This window comes from Heptranchias perlo, unplaced genomic scaffold (genome assembly GCF_035084215.1).
Source record: "Heptranchias perlo isolate sHepPer1 unplaced genomic scaffold, sHepPer1.hap1 HAP1_SCAFFOLD_43, whole genome shotgun sequence".
Classification (NCBI taxonomy): domain Eukaryota; kingdom Metazoa; phylum Chordata; class Chondrichthyes; order Hexanchiformes; family Hexanchidae; genus Heptranchias; species Heptranchias perlo.
Window position 1 is genome coordinate 2,645,469 of NW_027139442.1, and position 18,146 is coordinate 2,663,614.

The 18,146-nt window shown below is 43.8% G+C and overlaps 1 protein-coding gene across 1 annotated transcript in view; it reads left to right on the plus strand.

The window, feature by feature from the left end:
• The first annotated feature begins 210 nt into the window (after positions 1–210).
• Positions 211–18,146, plus strand: part of LOC137312489 (probable G-protein coupled receptor 139) — a 35,564-nt gene continuing 17,628 nt past the window's right edge. The window contains exons 1-3 of the mRNA XM_067979032.1: positions 211–244; positions 11,356–11,684; positions 11,853–12,003. Of these exons, the coding sequence (XP_067835133.1) occupies positions 211–244; positions 11,356–11,684; positions 11,853–12,003 (514 nt within the window). The remainder of the gene's footprint in view (positions 245–11,355; positions 11,685–11,852; positions 12,004–18,146) is intronic.

The following is an 18,146-nucleotide window of genomic DNA, read 5'->3' on the forward strand; positions in this document are numbered from 1 at the left end:
GCAGTTACGACGAACCACCTGCCCTGCCACCCTTATCTAACCTTAGCGAAGGGCTCAGATTTCAGTGAATATCAACTCTCTTCTTGCACGCGACTGGCAGCCACTTGTCGAAGACATCGTCACACACAGTGGCAACTATTAACAAGAGACTGGAGATACCAATCGCCACCAGCTTCCAGTACATTTCTGTGAAAATGCACCTTGTCCAGTATGGGTGGCCACCTGGGAGTTGACCCAGACAGCGGTAAGTGTTACAGCTGTTACACATCTGCTTGGTTACAATGGTCTTCATGTTGAAATGGTTGTGGATTAATGTCCTGCAAGTGGGCTGGAAGTATGGCCCCTGCTGAGGGGACTTGTTTTCATGCCACTGTCTCAATCTGGCCAAATCTTCCAACACAGCAATCCAAAACCCAGTAACTGGGCTTATGACTTATGCGCTCGCTGCTCTGCGGCTTCCTAACTGTCAGAATGAATGGGTGGGAAAATTCAAGACTGCGAGCACATTTCTGGGATATTCCAGCCACCTTCTCAGGTGGTACCACTGGCATCTTTAGCTTCTCCGCCATGAACTACCAGGCCTCATCCCTCGAATAGTTGGATTTTCTCTCTGGCATGGCATTGTTTGTTGAACAGCACTGTCGCTGCAACTGAACCTGCTCACTTCTCTCCTGAACCATCCCAAACCTTGCATGTGATGCAGGCAAGTACCGCAACCAATGACTCACGCTGAGCACTAGTAGGCTATGGACACGATGCATCAGATCAGCTACAATTGTGAGCAGGCATCAATCCATTGTGTGCAACCGATCACTCTGTCTCGAATCCCATGTTTTCCGCTGTGTAATAATCCACCTCATTGCGTGTGATGTTCCTCTCGGCGTAATATTCCCCTTCTATGTAATCTCCCCCGCCGTGCAATCTGCCCCTCTGTTCATCAACCTATTTTCTTTACCTCTAAACGCTCTTTAAATACTCGATTATTATTCATTTACTTACTGTTGACTCACCCCTATTAACCTATATGCACAGAATAGAATAAACATTGGGCTAGATTTTGACTTTATGCAATCATGTTAACCGGTTAATAGAAATGTTTTCAATCTATCCTCATTATTACATTAATGGGAAAAAAACCCGGGAGAGACGTAAAACAGGCTCTCGATTCGCTGTCACCCGCTTTACACTATTGCACAAAGTCAACAACTACCCCCAGTGAAACGGACTGAGAAACGGAAAACAAAGGGACAGAAAGGCAGAGATCAACCGAGGGAGATCGGAAGGAGAGGTTGAAACTGATTCAAGGTGGCAGAGATGTTCACAAAGAGTGAGGGAGGTTTGTAGACGGAAAGATTGAAAAAGGAAGGCATCATGAGATACACAGATGTGTCAAGCGTGATGGATAAAGTCACAGAAGGTAATATATACATATATATATATATATATATATATATATATATATATATATATATCTGTGTGTATTTGTATGTATATGAAGACATAAAGAGAGATGGACATATCAAGAGGGAACTATTCATAGAGAGAGAGTTACTCATAAAGAGAGATACAGAGATTTAGAGAACGAGAGGAACAGATAAAAATATATATACATATTCAATACCTGTGTAATTTCCCCATCTTTGTATCTCCACAGTGAACCAGTAATCCCAAAGTGACCCAGACACCCTACAGTGACCCAGACACCCTACAGTGACCCAGTAACCGCACAGTGATCCAGTGATCCCTCAGTGACCCAGTAAACCCACAGTGACCCAATAACCCCTAAGAGACACAGTCAGACCAGTGGATGTATTATATCTGGATTTTCAAAAGGCATTCAATAAGGTGTCACATAAAAATGTATTTGCACAAGATAAGGACTCATGGGTTTGGGAGTAATATATCAGCATGGATAGAGGACTGGTTACCGGAGAGAAAACAGAGAGTAGGGATAAACTGGTCATTTTCAGGTTGGCAGGTTATAAGTAGTGGTGTGCCTTACGGATCAGTGCTTTGGCCTCAGCTATTAACAATCTATATTAACGTCTTAGATGAAGGGACCGAGTGTAATGTATCCAAATTTGGTGACGATACAAAGCTAGGTAGGAAAGCAAGTTGTCAGGAGGACATAAGGAGTCTACAAAGAGATATAAAGGTTAAGTGAGTTGGCAAGAAGGTGTCAGATGGAATGTAATGTGGGGAAATGTGAGGTTATTCACTTTTGGAGGAAGAATAGAAAAACAGAATATTTTTTAAATAGTGAGAAAGTATTAAATGTTGGTGTTCAGAGAGATTTGGATGTCCTCGTACACGAAACACAAAACGTTAGCATGAAGGTACAGCAATAAAATAGGAAGGCAAATTGCATGTTGGCCTTTATTGCAAAGGGGGTAGGTGTAAGGAAGAATTACTACAATTATACAGGGCTTTTGTGAGACCTCACCTGGAGTACTGTGTATAGCTTTGGTCTCCTTATCCAAGGAAGAATGTATTTGCCTTCGAGCCGGTGCAACAAAGGTTCACTAAATTGATTCTTGGGATGAGAGGGATGTCGTATGAGGAGAGATTGAGTAGAATGGGCCTATACTATCTGGAATTTAGAAGAATGAAAGGTGATCTAATTGAAGCATATAAGATTGTTACGGGTCTTGACAGGGTAAATGCGGAGAGCTTGTTTACCCTGGGTGGAGCGTCTAGAACTATGGGGCATGGCCTCGGGTTAAGTGGTCGGCCATTTAAGACTGAGATGAGGAGGAATTTCTTCACTTAGATGGTTGTGAATCTTTGGAATTCTCTACCCCAGAATACCGAGGATGCTGAGTATTGAGTACATTCAAAGCTGAGATCGATATATTTTTGGAATCTAAAAATCAAGGGATTTGGGAATTGGGTGGGAAATGGATTTGAAGTAGAAGATCAGCCATGAGCTCATTTAATGGCGGAACAGGTTCGAATGGCCGTGTGGCCTGCTCCTGCGCATATTTCTTATGTTTTTATGCATACTGTAGTAACCGTGTATGTGTCAGTTTCAGCTCCTCTGCATGTACAGTACACATCAGCTAAAATGTAATGAATGACTTCAGTCTGGTAATGAGTGGCTCGTGTGAGTTTACCGGAGAGCTTACAAAGGCCAGTGTGAGGTTTTCAGTAGCAGAAGTGTAGAGAGGTCGGACAGGCATTATTATGGACACAGGAGTAGACGGTCCTTGCGATAAAGAGGAGAGGGGTTCAGAAGCTCAGCTCGGAGTTGAATAGAACGTGAAAGTTACGAACGGTCAGGACCAGCCTCAGACAAAATCCCGGGATGGGGTGAAATCAGCGGCAAGGATGTCGAGATTGAGGGAACAAAGATCATGACTTCTCAATTGTAACTGGAGGAAATAGCAGCTCATCTACAACAGGATATGGGTCTTACAACACAACGACATTGGAAGGGCCAAGAGAGGCGATGGTTTTGTCAGCGTACATTTGAAAGCTGGTCCATATCTGCAGACAGTGTCACCAAAGGGCAGCATGTAGATGAGGAAGAGGAGGGAGCCAAAGATTGAACACTTAAATGCATCAGAGATAAAGATGATAAGGAGGGAAGAGAAGATTCTCCTGGTTATGATCAGATAGTTGAATATAAACTATTGAGGTAATCCCAACTAAATAGGCCAGTGACTGATGAATGATGAAGTCATGGGTGGGTTTGCTGTCGCTGTAAGGGGAAATTTGCAGGGCGATCGGGGAAAAGCAGGCCACTGTGGCTAATTGTGTAGCTCTTTCAAAGGGCCAGCACAGGCAGGATGGGTCGAATGGCGTCCTTCTGTGCTTCTATCATTTTATGTGTAGATGAGGGGAGGTGGATGCGGAGTGATGAGCCATGGAGGGATTTAAGCCCAAATATGAAAATGTTGAATGTAAGGCGATGTGGAAGTGGGCGTCAGTGAGGGTCAGTGAGGCCGAGCAGGAAAGTGGAGGATGGATGGCCGGCCTGGAGTGGATTGGAGAAACAGAGTCTGGAGGGGCAGAGGAAGACTGAGAGTTTCAATGGCACTGAGCTGAGGAAGGAATGAAGTTGGGTGAGAGAAGTACAGGGCCTTTATGACAGAAATAAAATTGGGCTGTGAGCTTAGCTCAGTTACACGTGGCCAATTTTATTGGAGCCATGAGTCAAATCTAGAACAAATCGGGAAACATCTGCAATAAAACAACGGAGAGAGGAATGGCAATGAAGCTCGTTCAGTGTCCGACCCCTAATATCACCCACTGTCATTTCTCGGCTACAATCCTGCTGTCCTTCTGTCAGAGACTCAAAATTAATATTTTAACTGGGAAACTGCAGGAACAGAGTGAAATGGGTCTGTTTGTGTCCCTGGATTCAGTGTACACTGCGGAGAAATTGATATGAGTTATAAATGAGTCGGCAGAAGTGAACATGTTCAATGCAGTTCCATAAAACTGTAAATGAAGCCGTTCATTGTTGTTGGATCAGTCCTAGAGTCATAGAGAGTCATAGAGTCATACAGCACGGATAGAGGCCCTTCGGCCCATCGTGTCCGCGCCGGCCATCAGCCCTGTCTACTCTAATCCCATATTCCAGCATTTGGTCCGTAGCCTTGTACGCTATGGCATTTCAAGTGCTCATCCAAATGCTTCTTGAATGCTGTTAGGGTTCCTGCCTCCACAACCCTTTCAGACAGTGAGTTCCAGACTCCAACCACCCTCTGGGTGAAAAAGTTCTTTCTCAAATCCCCTCTAAACCTCCCGCCTTTTACCTTGAATCTATGTCCCCTTGTTATAGAACCCTCAACGAAGGGAAAAAGCTCCTTAGTATCCATCCTATCTGTGCCCCTCATAATTTTGTACACCTCAATCATGTCCCCCCTCAGCCTCCTCTGCTCCAAGGAAAACAAACCCAATCTTCCCAGTCTCTCTTCATAGCTGAAGCGCTCCAGCCCTGGTAACATCCTGGTGAATCTCCTCTGCACCCTCTCCAAAGCGATCACATCCTTCCTGTAGTGTGGCGACCAGAACTGCACACAGTACTCCAGCTGTGGCCTAACCAGTGCTTTATACAGCTCCATCATAACCTCCTTGCTCTTATATTCTATGCCTCGGCTAATAAAGGCAAGTATCACATATGCCTTCTTTACCACCTTATCTACCTGTTCCGCCGCCTTCAGGGTCCTGTATGAGCACAGCTTGTAACTTTATTCCTGAGAGAGGCCTGATTAAGCTAATGTCCTGGACTTTGAGGTACCGTCGTATATCCACATCATTATTTACATTCGAGTCAATGCTGCTGATGTAATGTGTTTGTTCAAATGATTGTAAAAATAATGTAATGATCAGGGGTATTACCTTGCCAATGGAGACTTATCCCCTGCATAAATCAGGGCTCGTTGGAATGAATCATCTCACAGTATCTGCCGGAGTTGTGGTTTCCAGGCCAAAAGAAGTCAGTGCTTCTCACAGAAATGGAATATCCCATAACCTATCAGAAACAACGCATTTATTATCCTGTTCTTGCAGCCGTTGGAGTTCTGGGTAAGCCGTTTTCTCAGCTGTTAATGGTGTAAATCGATATTAACTGTGCTGCTGCACTTGACACCTTTTTCACCCATCATGCTTTACACAGCCACCTGTTCTGTACTATCAGTTGATGGGATGTCTTGTCTCTGCTCTTTCGTTCTTGGAGGAGTTACAATGTTTACGTAATGTAGTTTGTATATCCAACCTTGCGATTGTTGCTGGATTATTCTCTTCACTGAATGTATTGTTGAATAATGGTACGTCCTTATCTATCTTCTAAACTTTCGGTCTTGCAGCAATTGCATTATACCTGTGATGTACATTGGAAATCCAACCCTGTCATTGACACTGGGTTATTCCCTGTACTGGATGTCTTGGAATCAGGTGTCTGGGCTAAGATCTGGTATCAGACCATCAGGAGCTGTTAACAGTTTCATTTTGTGGAACTAACCTGCCCTGACATATTTTTTTCTTCACTGTGTTTTCGGTGATTGAAAATGAGACCCGTGGCTAACTAAAGAGGTCAAGGGCAGTATTAAATTAAAAGAAGAATTTTCTAATGTTGCCAAGACGAGTAATAAGCCTGGGGATTGGGAGAGCATTTGAAACCAACAAAGGACGACCAAAAGTTGATAAAAAGGGAGAAAATTGAATATGAAAGTAAACTTGCAAGCAATAGTAAACGTTGAGCCATTAGAGGCTGAGATAGGATAAATTATAATGGGGAATCAGGAAATGGCAGATGCGAGAAACAATTATTTTGTATCTGTCTTTACAGTGGAAGACACAAAAATTGTACCAAAAATATTGGGGAACCAAAGGTTAAAAGAAAGTAAAGAACTTAAAACACTTAATATCACTAGAGAAAAAGTGCTAGAAAAACGAATGGGACTAGAAGCTCACAAATCCCCCGGAGCTGATGGCCTACGTCCTAGGGTTCTAAAAGAGGTGGCTGCAGAGTTAGTGGATGTGTTGGTTATGATCATCCAAAATTCTCTCGATTCTGGAACCGTCCCAGTGGATTGGAAGAAAAAAATATTACCCCTCTATTCAAGAAGGGAGGGAGATAGAAAAAAGTGAACTGCAGAGCAGTTAGCCTGATGTCGGTCGTCGGAAAAATGCTGGAATCCATTATTAAGGATGTGGTAAAAGGAAAATAAGAAAATCCTAATGTGATTAGCCAGAGTCCACATGGTTTTGTGCAAGGGAATCGTGTTTAAAAAGAATTATTGGAGTTTTTTTGAGGATGTAACCAGCAGAGTAGATAAAGGAGAACCAGTGGATATAGTATAATTGGATTTTCAAAAGTCAAATAAAAGTTTGTGACACAACGTAAGGGCTAATGGGTTTGGAGGTAACATATTAGCATTGACAGAGGATTGGTTAACGGATAGAAAACAAACAGTGGGGATAAACTGGTTATTTTCAGGTTGGCAGGCTGTAACTTGTGGGGTGCCACATGGATTGGTGCTTGGACCTCAGCTATTTACAATCTATATTAATGACTTAGATGAAGGGACCGAGTGTAATGTATCCAATTTGCAGATGATACAATGCTAGGTGGGAAAGTAAGCTGTGATGAGGGCACAAAGAGTCTACAAAGGGATATAGACAAACTAAGTGAATGGGCAAGAAGATGGCAGATGGAGTATAATGTGGGGAAGTGTGAGGTTATTCACTTTGGTACGAAGAATAGATAAAGTGATTTTTTTTTTAATGGTGAGAATCTATTAAATGTTGGTGTTCAGAGAGACTTGAGTGTCCTCGTACAAGAAACACAAATTGTTAGAATGCAGGTTCAGCACGTGATTGGGAACGCAAATGGCATGTTGACCTTTATTGCAAGGGGGTTGGAGTACACGTGTAAGAATGCCTTACCACAGTTGTACATGGCATTGGTGAGACCTAACTTGGAGTACTGCATACAGTTTTAATCTTCTTATCTAAAGAAGGATATACTTGCATTGTAGACCGTGCAAAAAATGTTGACTAGATTAATTCCAGGAATGAAAGTGTTGTCCAATGAAGAGAGTTTGAGTAGAATGGGTCTATACTCCATCGAGTTTAGAAGAATGAGACGAGATCTTATTGAAACATTATGAGGGGGCTTGACAGGATAGGTGCTGAGAAATTGTTTCCCCTGGCTAGAGAATCTAGAAATAGGGGGCCGAATCATAGGATACGGGGTCGGCCATTCAAGACTGAGATGAGGAGGAATTTCTTCACGCAGAGGGTTGTGAATCTTTGGAATTCTCTACCCCAGAGGGCTGTGGATTCTGAGTCATTGAATATATTCAATATTGAGATGGATCTATTTTTGGATTCTAGGGAAATCAAGGGATATGGGGATCGGGAGCGAAGGTGGAGTTGATGTGGAAGATTAGCCATGATCTTATTGAATGGCGGAGTTGGCTCGAGGGGCCGAATGGCATACTACTGTTCCTATGTCTGATGTTCTTATGAGATGGCGGACTGTCTTATTGTGACAAGGAGGCAGCACAATGTCCTCCCTTGCCAATGATAGGGTTTCGTTTAGCTGGTATTCCAATATATTTATTGGTTATCACTGTTTTGAAAGATGATTTCATTGTGTGTGTATCTGACGCCGCTTCTGATGTCTGGATACTGAACTGAGTTTGCTGCTGATTCTTTCACATCTCATTCTCTGATTCACTGTGGATGAATTCACTGTATTTTTTTTATTCGTTCACGGGATGTGGGCATCGCTGGCGAGGCCAGCATTTATTGCCCATCCCAAATTGCCCTTGAGAAGGTGGTGGTGAGCCGCCTTCTTGAACCGCTGCAGTCCGCGTGGTGACGGTTCTCCCACAGTACTGTTAGGAAGGGAGTTCCAGGATTTTGACCCAGCGACAATGAAGGAACGGCGATATATTTCCAAGTCGGGATGGTGTGTGACTTGGAGGGGAACGTGCAGGTGGTGTTGTTCCCATGCGCCTGCTGCTCTTGTCCTTCTAGGTCGTAGATGTCGCGGGTTTGGGATTTGCTGTCGAAGATGCCTTGGCGAGTTGCTGCAGTGCATCCTGTGGATGGCACACACTGCAGCCACAGTGCGCCGGTGGTGAAGGGAGTGAATGTTTAGGGTGGTGGATGGGGTGCCAATCAAGCGGGTTGCTTTATCTTGGATGGTGTCGAGCTTCTTGAGTGTGGTTGGCGCTGCACTCATCCAGGCAAGTGGAGAGAATTCCATCACACTCCTGACTTGTGCCTTGTAGATGGTGGAAAGGCTTTGTTTTGGTGTTGTTTTATCAGCTTGCACTTTGGAATCAGGAGCCATTCTATTTTTCTGCAGATTATAAGCAGCAGCGGTGATGTTGGTGTTTTACTAATTGAACAATGCCGCCATCTAACGCTGTACCTTTTAATTACAGGAGAAGGAATTTCAATTAATGTGAGGTGTATCTGGGAGAGGCATTCGATTCTGTTTATTCCATGCATTGTGGATGAAGTGAACAGTGTAGGTGAACAGGTGGAGATTTGGATGATCTGTAGAAACATTAAACTGTTCACAGAGGCTTCACCATTTAATAAACTGACACTGAGAATAGGATCGTTGGAATACGTGGCTGGTGAACAGAATGCAGGTGCTGGATGTTCGGATTGAATCGGATGTGAAAAGGGGCATTGATGAACAGAGTAGGGAGAAAGGAGAGAATGAGAAAAAGCAATAGAGGAAGAGACTGAGAAGGAAAACAAGCGCGATGGAGCGAAGGAACCTGAGAAAGAGAGAGAGAGAGAGAGTGAGAGGGACACAGGGAGATACAGAGAGTGGGAGAACGGGAAAAAGAAACAGAGAGAAGGTGGGGCAGAATGAACGCGAAAAAGATAAAGAAGGAGCAAGAGACACAGAGCGAGAGGGGCAGACACACAGAGGGAGGTAGGATGAGACAGAGGTATAGAGTCTCACACATAAAATGAAAGAGAGACTCGATCATTAAATAATCAGTAAGGCTAATGGAATGCTGGCCTTTATATCTAGAGGACTAGAGTACAAGAGGGCAGAAGTTATGCTGCAGCTATACAAAACCTGGTTAGACCCCACCTGGAGTACTGTGAGCAGTTCTGGGCACCGCACCTTCGGAAGGACATATTGCCTTGGAGAGAGTGCAGCGTAGGTTTACTAGAATGATACCTGGACTTCACGGGTTAAGTTACGAGGGGAAATGACACAAATTGGGGTTGTATTCTCTGGAGTTTCGAAGGTTAAGGGGTGATCTGATCGAAGTTTATAAGATATTAAGAGGAACAGATCGGGTGGATAGACAAACTATTTCCGCTGGTTGGAGATTCCAGGAGGAGAGGGCACAGTCCAAAAATTAGAGCCAGACCTTTCAGGAGCGAGATTAGAAAACATTCTAAGGATGGTAGAAGTTTGGAACTCTCTTCCGCAAACGGCAATTGACACTAGCTCAATTGCTAAATTTAAATCTGAGATAGATAGTTTTTTGGCAATCAAAAGTATTAAGGGATACGGGCCAAAGGCAGGTATATGGAGTTAGATCACATATCAGCCATGATCTTATCAAATGGCGGAGCAGGCACAAGGGGCTGAATGGCCTATTCCTGTTCCTATGTTCCTATGAGACACAGAAATAGAGAGGGGGAGAAAGACAGAGATAGTTAGACAGGGAAAGTGAGGGGAGAGTGACAGAGAGAGAGATAGGGAGACACATGGCGAGAGAGACACATAGAGACAGGGAGACCAAGACCGGAGTGGACAATTAATCGGAATGAACTGCTGACGCTTTCAGTACAAATATTCAAAGGAAATGTGAATTGAGGTGTTTTCAGGTTGTTGTCAGATTGTCAGAGTTTTATTGTACTCCCGCCGGGTATGTTTACCGCTATCAGGTCCTCAGTCTGGTTAAGCGAATGTTCCTTTTACTTATTTACTGACTGAATAAATAAACATAATTGAAATTTAATTGAAGAATAGACTCAGTCATTTTTTGACCGTTATGAATTATTAAGATATTGTATTCTAAATGATATTTGTCAGCTTAATTCAATATAGAATGAGGCTGATTTCTTTAATGCATTAAGTAAATTATAATTAAATGTGCATAGTAAATTTATTGAACTCATTTTATACCCAACGAGCTGTTTCTTGACACCAATAACCACAGAAATCAATCGTTGAATTTTTTGATTTGTTTGTGTTAATGCGTGCTATAGATAAGATTTCCTCGAACACTCTGCTGCAGTCTCTCCCTGTGAATCCCAGCCTCTCCTCCCACTGCATTGAATCCTTTGTCTCCACACCCGTTGCTTCAGATAATCCGCTTTCCCAAAGCAGCTGCTCCTTAATCCCCTCCAGCTCCTACATGTCCTTTTCCCTGTCTCCCTCCTAATCGCACTCACTGGCTCGGTCTCCAGCTGCCTTCCTCCGTTTAGTGCCAGCTCCTTTCGGCTCTCTTGTCCCAGAGCAACAAATCAGTTACACCTCCCCCTGCCCCCTCACCTTCCTGACCCTTCGCTCTCTTCCCTGTCAGTCTGGAGCCCAAATCCGGCTTAATTCCGCTGGATTCCTGTTCGGTAAAACCCCTTCTCCCTTCCCCACCGGCACTGCGCCCTCACTCAGACCTTCCAATGGATGCGGCGCTTACTTTATTCACTTTCTTTATCGATTTCCCAATTCATTATTGAACATTGCGTTTAGAAAAGTCTCTTTGCCCGAAAACGCTGCCGAGGTAAATGAATCACTTTCTACCCTTCCATGCAGCAACAAAGATGATAATTTCACCCCAGAACCTCTCAAGTCGCTGCTTTGACTCCAGGTCTGATCAGTAATTTCTCTGTTTTCGTTTCTCCCTCTTACAGCTAACTTGGTGGCGATTGTGATCCTGTCCCGAGGAAAGTGCGGACTCTCCAAATGTATCACTCGCTACCTGGTGGGAATGGCGGCCGCCGATCTCCTGGTCGTTATCACCGATCCGTTATTGAGGTGGATTCGTGAGCTGTATTTCCCGTTTTCCTTCCTGTCCATTACTCCATTGTGTAGTCTCGTTACCTTCCTGATTTTTGCAACCACTGAGGTTTCTGTCTGGCTCACAGTCGCTTTCACCTTTGATCGATTTGTGGCCATTTGTTGTGAGAAGCTGAAAACAAAATATTGCACCGAGAAAACGGCGGCTGTGGTTCTGGGAACAGTAAGTGTGCTGAGCTGTTTAGAGAGTCTCCCCTGGTGCTTCATATATAAACCCGAATATATAATTGATAATGTTCTCTGGTTTTGTGTGACTAAACCGAGCTTCAGTACTTCCCCCGTATGGGCCGCATTTGATATGTTTCACCGTATTTTAACTCCTTGTGTCCAGTTCTGTCTCATTTTGCTGCTCAATGTTCTGACTGTCAGACGTATTTTAGTGTCCAGCCGAGTCAGCAGGGGACTCCGGGGCAGAAGCAATGGAGAGTATCACAAGGATCCAGAGATGGAGAACGGAAAGAAATCCATCATTTTACTCTTCAGTATATCGGGCAGTTTTATATTGTTATGGGTGACACAGGTTGTATTTTACATCTATCAGCGAATTACAAAAAGTTATTATTATTACTCCCCCACTGACCCTATTTATATCACAGAACACACTGCAGGAATGCTGCAGCTTCTCAGTTCCTGCACAAACACGTGTATTTATGTCCTGACCCAGAGTAAATTCAGAGAGGAGCTGAAGAACGCGGTGAAATACCCACTGATTCTAATTGTTAAATTAGGTAAATTATAGAAAGAGCTGAAGGGTTTCAATCACTAGAACTAAATCCCATTTCACATTCTAACCCCGACACTTCCCACTGGACGGAAATTACATTTTATATTTGCAGCGCTGAGCCCGGAAATGATCTTAAATCTGATTTTGATATTCTACTTTTTTGATAATCTGACCTATTGAGGGCAGAGTTTGTTCTGCAGACTACACATAAATTGTTGCTCAAAGTGGCGGCAGTAAAGAGCTCAGCCGGACTTCAACTAAGTGACCGCCCTGCACCGAGAGCAAAATGGGAAAACCTGGCAATCACAGTCACTGCTGTGGGTCGGATCAGAATGGGTGCACTCTACATCAATGGAGAGACAGAATGAAAGAGGTAGACAGAGAGACAGACAGACAGAAAGACAGGCGACAGGGTGACATTATTGGAGCAGGAGAGCCAGACACACATGGTGCACAGGGGGGAGATGAGACAGGCTGTGAGGGGGGATCGCTGGTTCCGTTATAAGACCAGTAGTGCCTGAGACACATGGGGCACAAGGGGAGGCGGAGACAGGCGGTGAGGGGGACCCCAATGTGCCGTTATGAGTTCGGTAACACTGAGGCACACGAGGCACATAGACTGTACAGCCTGGAGACATATGTCCCTTTACATGCTTGATGTTGAACTGAGCTGAGCTGTGACATAATTGGATATGGGATTATATATCAAATTCAAATGAGTTCGTTCCAGACCTTCACAATTATGCGTCAATATGCCATGTTAGAAGTGGCTAGAAAGAGAGAGAGAGAGAGGGGATGAGAAATGGTGATAGAGAGAGAAAGAATGAGAGAAAGTGAGAAGGCGATAGAAAGAGACACTATGAGAAAGGGTGAGAGAGGGTGATACAGAGAGAATGAGAGAGGGTGAGAGAGGGTGATATAGAGTGAGAGAGGGTGGTTGAGAGATAGACGGAGAGAGAGTGAGAGAAGGTAATAGGGAGAGAATGAGAGAGAGAGTGAGAGAGGGTAATAGTGAGAGAATGACAGAGAACGAGAGAGGGTGATAGAGATAGAGAGACAGAGTGAGAATGTGACAGAGAGACAGACAGAAACAGAAACCGAAAGAAAATGAGGCCGGCAGAATCAGAGAGAGAAAGAGAATGAGACAAAGAGAGAGAACCAAACAGGGAGAATCAGGCATAGAGAGAATGAACAGATACAGGCAGGGAGAGAGATAGTTTGGGAGAGAGGTGTTGTTTGGGTAGATTAAATTGGAGAATGTAAAGTATAGGGGGTCGTGTTCAATCCAAGCGGAATCGTCAGGTTCAGGGCAAAAGATTGGGGGAGTTTTAAACGTCAGTGAGTTACACCTAAAACCATTAGGTTGGTATTTTCAGCCATCTTTTACGCTGGTTGAAGATTCAATTGTTCGGGATCAGGTCCCACCCACAGAACTGACCAGATCTCCAGGTCGACATTGCGAGATTCCACCGACTGCGCTGGTTCAGGAACCTCTTCACATTCTACTCGTTTTCTCTGGCACCCAGGCATGAGTGGGCACGGTTTTAAATGTTCATCACATAAAAAAAATATTAATTAACTAAGAAACTGACTAGTGTACATTAATGAAACAAGTGTATCGTTCAATATAGCTGTTTAAATTCATTTTCAGTGACGAAAAACCAGGTTACTCACAGGCAGAGGACTCGAAACGCTAATTATGCTTATTCTTGTCGATCAACCTCATTTTTAGTTTTTAGAATAAAACTTCACCGGGTTACCACTCCTAAATACATCAAGAAATACTTTGTAATGGAAAAAAATGATTACGTTCTATTACGCTGCCCGATTACGTTGGTTTATTGAAGATTATATGCTAATGATGATGCAAATGTATTTTAGCTGAAATTTGAAAGGCCCTGATCCCTGGCTTGTGCTGATTCTCTGATAGTTTACTGGGTAAAGGCCCTGATCCCTGGCTTGTGCTGATTCTCTGATAGTTTACTGGGTAAAGGCCCTGATCCCTGGTCTTTGTTGATTCTCTGATAGTTTACTGGGTAAAGGCCCTTATCCCCGGTCTGAGCTTATTCCCTGATAGTTTATTGGGTAAAGGCCCTGATCCCTGGTCGATGCTGATTCACTGATACTTTAGTGGGTAAAGGCCCCGATCCCTGGTGTTTGGTGATTCTCTGATAGTTTACTGGGTAAAGGCCCTGATCCCCGGTCTGTGCTGATTCCCAGATAGTTTACTCTGTAAAGTCCCTGATCCCTGGTCTGTGCTGATTCTCTGATAGTTTACTGGGTAAAGGCCCTGATCCCCGGTCTGTGCTGATTCTCTGATAGTTTACTGGGTAAAGGCCCTGATCCCCGGTCTGTGCTGATTCTCTGATAGTTTACTGAGTAAAGGCCCTGATCCCCGGTCTGTGCTGATTCACTGATAGTTTACTGGGTAAAGGCCCTGATCCCCGGTCTGTGCTGATTCACTGATAGTTTACTGAATTTTCTGAGTCTCTCTCTCACTCTTTGTCCCTCTCTCTCTCCCTCTCTCTCTGTCTCTCTCTCTCTCACCGTCTCTCTCTCTCTCTGTCTCTCTCCCTCTCTCTCTCGGTCTGCCTGTCTTTGCCTCCTTCTCTGTCTCTCTCTCTCTTTAACTCGCTCTCTGTCTGTGTCTCATTGTCTTTGTCTCTGTCTCTCGCAGTCTCTATTTCTGTTACTCTATTTCATTTAAATCTTAGAATCATAGAATCATAGAATGGTTACAACATTGAAGGACGCCTTTCGGCCCGTCGAGTACTTGCTGGCTTTCTGCATGGGCATTCCAGCCAGTTCCACTCCCCCGCCCTATTCCCGCAGTCCTGCAAATCTTTTTCCCTTCGCGTGCTTATCCAGTTACACAATTCCCTTTTGAAAGCCCCGATTGAATCAACTTCCGCCATCCCCTCACGCAGTGCATTCCAGATGACAGTCACTCGCTGTGTAAAAAAGTTTTTTTTCTAATGTCGCCGTCACCTTAAATCTATGTCCTCTGGTTCTTGACCCTTCCTCCAATGGGAACAGATTCACTCTATTTACTTTGTCTAGACCCTTCATGATTTTGAATACCTCGATCAAATCTCCGGTCAACCTTCTCTGCTCGAAGGAGAACAATCCAAGCTTCTCCAGTCAATTCAAGTAACCGAAGTCCCTCATCCCTGGAATCATTCTCGTAAATCTCTTCTGCACCCTCTCTACGGCCTTCACATCCTTCCTAAAGTCCGGTGCCCAGAACTGGTCACAATACTCCACTTGTGTTTTATAAATGTTCATCATAACCTCCTTGCTTTTGTACTCTACGCCTCTATTTATAAAGCTCAGGATCCGGTATGTTTTCTTAACCGCTTTCTCAACCTGCGCTGCCACCTTCAATGTGGGTACATCTAACCTCAGATCTCTCCGTCCTACACCCCTTTTAGAATTGTACCCTTTCGTTAAATATTGCCTCCCCTCGCTCATCCTCAGAAATATTTCACTTCACACTTTTCTGCTTTAAATTTATCTGCCACATGTCCGCCCATTCCACCAGCCTGTCTATATCCTCTTGAAGACTATCACCATCCTCCTCACCGTTCACTACCATTCCAAGTTTTGTGTCATCTGCAAATTTTGAAATTGTGCCCTGGACACCCAAGATAAAAAAAACAGAGAAGAGGGCAGAGATACACAAAACATGGGCGAGATAGGAATTGAAGAATGATATTCAGTCTCTCGAGCATGTTCCGCCAATCAGTCAGATCGTGGCTGATCTGTACCTCAACTCACCCACAAGAGGGAGCGTTACAGAGAGCGAGAGAGATGGAGAGAGAGACATGCAGAGTCAGTGAGTGGAGCAGATATGTTGAGAGAGGAATAAAAATTGGTAGATTTTCATTTTATGAGTAAGTGTAAACCGGATGATAGCGAGGTTTTACATCTCTCCCCATTTTTGTATCAATGGGAAATAAACTCGGGAGAGATGTGAAACGGGCTCCCGATTCGCTGTCACCCACTTTACACAATTGCACAAAGTCAACATCTACCTCAAGTGAGTGCGATCGAGAAACATAAAACAGAAGGATAGAAAAGAAGAGAAACAGAGAGAATAACAGCGAGGGAGATCACCAGAGGGAGAGAGAAACTGTGATACTAGGCAGGGATATTCGCAAAGAGAGAGAGAGAGAGAGAGAGAGAGATTTGGATAGAGATAAAGGAAAGGCAGAAACAAATGCATAGATGTACAAAGCGGGACGGATAAAGATGCAGAGATTAAAAAGATGGAGAGAGAGATATATAAAGTGATGCAGAGAAAATTGGAAGATATACAGAGACATACACATAAAGAGAGAGTTACAGAGATACAAAGAGAGATAGAGTTTTATAGAACGAGATAAACAGATAAAAATAAAGATACATATCAATATCCTCCATCTGTGTAATCTTCACACTCTGTGTAATTTCCCCATCTGTATAATCTGCCCTAAAGTGTAATATTCCCCTATGTGTAATCACCATGCTCTTTGTAATATCCCCCTCCACGTGTAATATTCCTCCTCGCATAACCTCCCTCCTGTAGAATCTTCCCTCTGTGTAATCTCCCCCTCTAGGTAATCTCCCCCTCTCTGCGTAATCTCACACTCCGTGTAATCTCGCCCTCTGTGTAATATTACCGTCTGATGTCAAATACCATCCGTGTAATATTCCTCTTTGTATAACCTCCGCTTCTGTGTAATATCCACCCTCATATTCCCCAGTGTGTAATATTGAATGCTGTGTAATCTCCCACAATGTGCAACCTCCCATTGTGTGTAATCTCCCCATCTTTTTAATCTCACAATCTGTGTTATATTCCATGTTGGGTTATATTCTCCCTATGTGTAATCTCCACCCTCTGTGTTATGCTCATCCTGACAAAATTTAAAAGGTTTAAAAATCACCGCCCTAGATCTCTTCTGGCCGTGGACTAATCTCACCACAAATTTATCTGGAAATGAAATGGACCAAATGGAGCACTGCTGGAATTTAACATAATGGATGTCTTGCACCTAACACAAAATGGCTCTCTTGCTTCTAAGACAAAATGGATCTCCCTCGTTAATGGAGAGGGAGACAGAAGCCTGAAGATGCGAATCGAGAGAGACAGAGATCAGGGAGTTACAGAGAGAAACCAAAAGAGTTGAGGACAATCTAAATGGACAGATTGAGGGGTTGACTCAGAGTAAGAGATGTATAGGCAGGCAGCAATAAAGAGACACACCTTTACACACAGGAGGATCCAAGTCCCAGACATATCCCTCACTGCAGAAAGGTGTTCCTCCCATCACTACAGGGAATCACAAACCCAAGTTAGGTGTCCCTTACCCATGAACGGAGAAAGATATGAGAACAGAAATAGAGGTGGTGTTAAAAAAGGATAAAAATGGATAAAAAGGATAAAAATTGGTTAAGGAAGCAATTACAGCTCTGATGAGGGATGATATGTCACCACGATCATCAAATGAGGCCATATGGGTGGAACAAAAAACAAAAAATGGGCAATCAGAAATCTGGAAGTGAACTATAGACCCCGCAAACATCAGAGGGAGTTCGAAGAGCAAATAAGCAGACAAATTTCTGAGAAGTGCAAAAACAATAGGGTAGTAATGGTAGGGGATTTCAAGTCCCCGAATGTTAACTGGGATAGAATCAGTGTAAAAGGTATAGAGGGCAGAGAATTGAATAATTGCATTCCGGGGATGATTCTTGAGCCAGTTTTTCGCAAACCAAATAAGAGAGGGGCAGTTCTGGATTTAGTTTTAGAAAATGAAGCTGGGCAGGTGAAAGGTGTATCAGTGAGATAGCATTTTTGTGGTAGTGATGATAGTTTAGTTACTGTGTGAGGCAAAGGAGCAGATTGCGGGAGCTCTGACA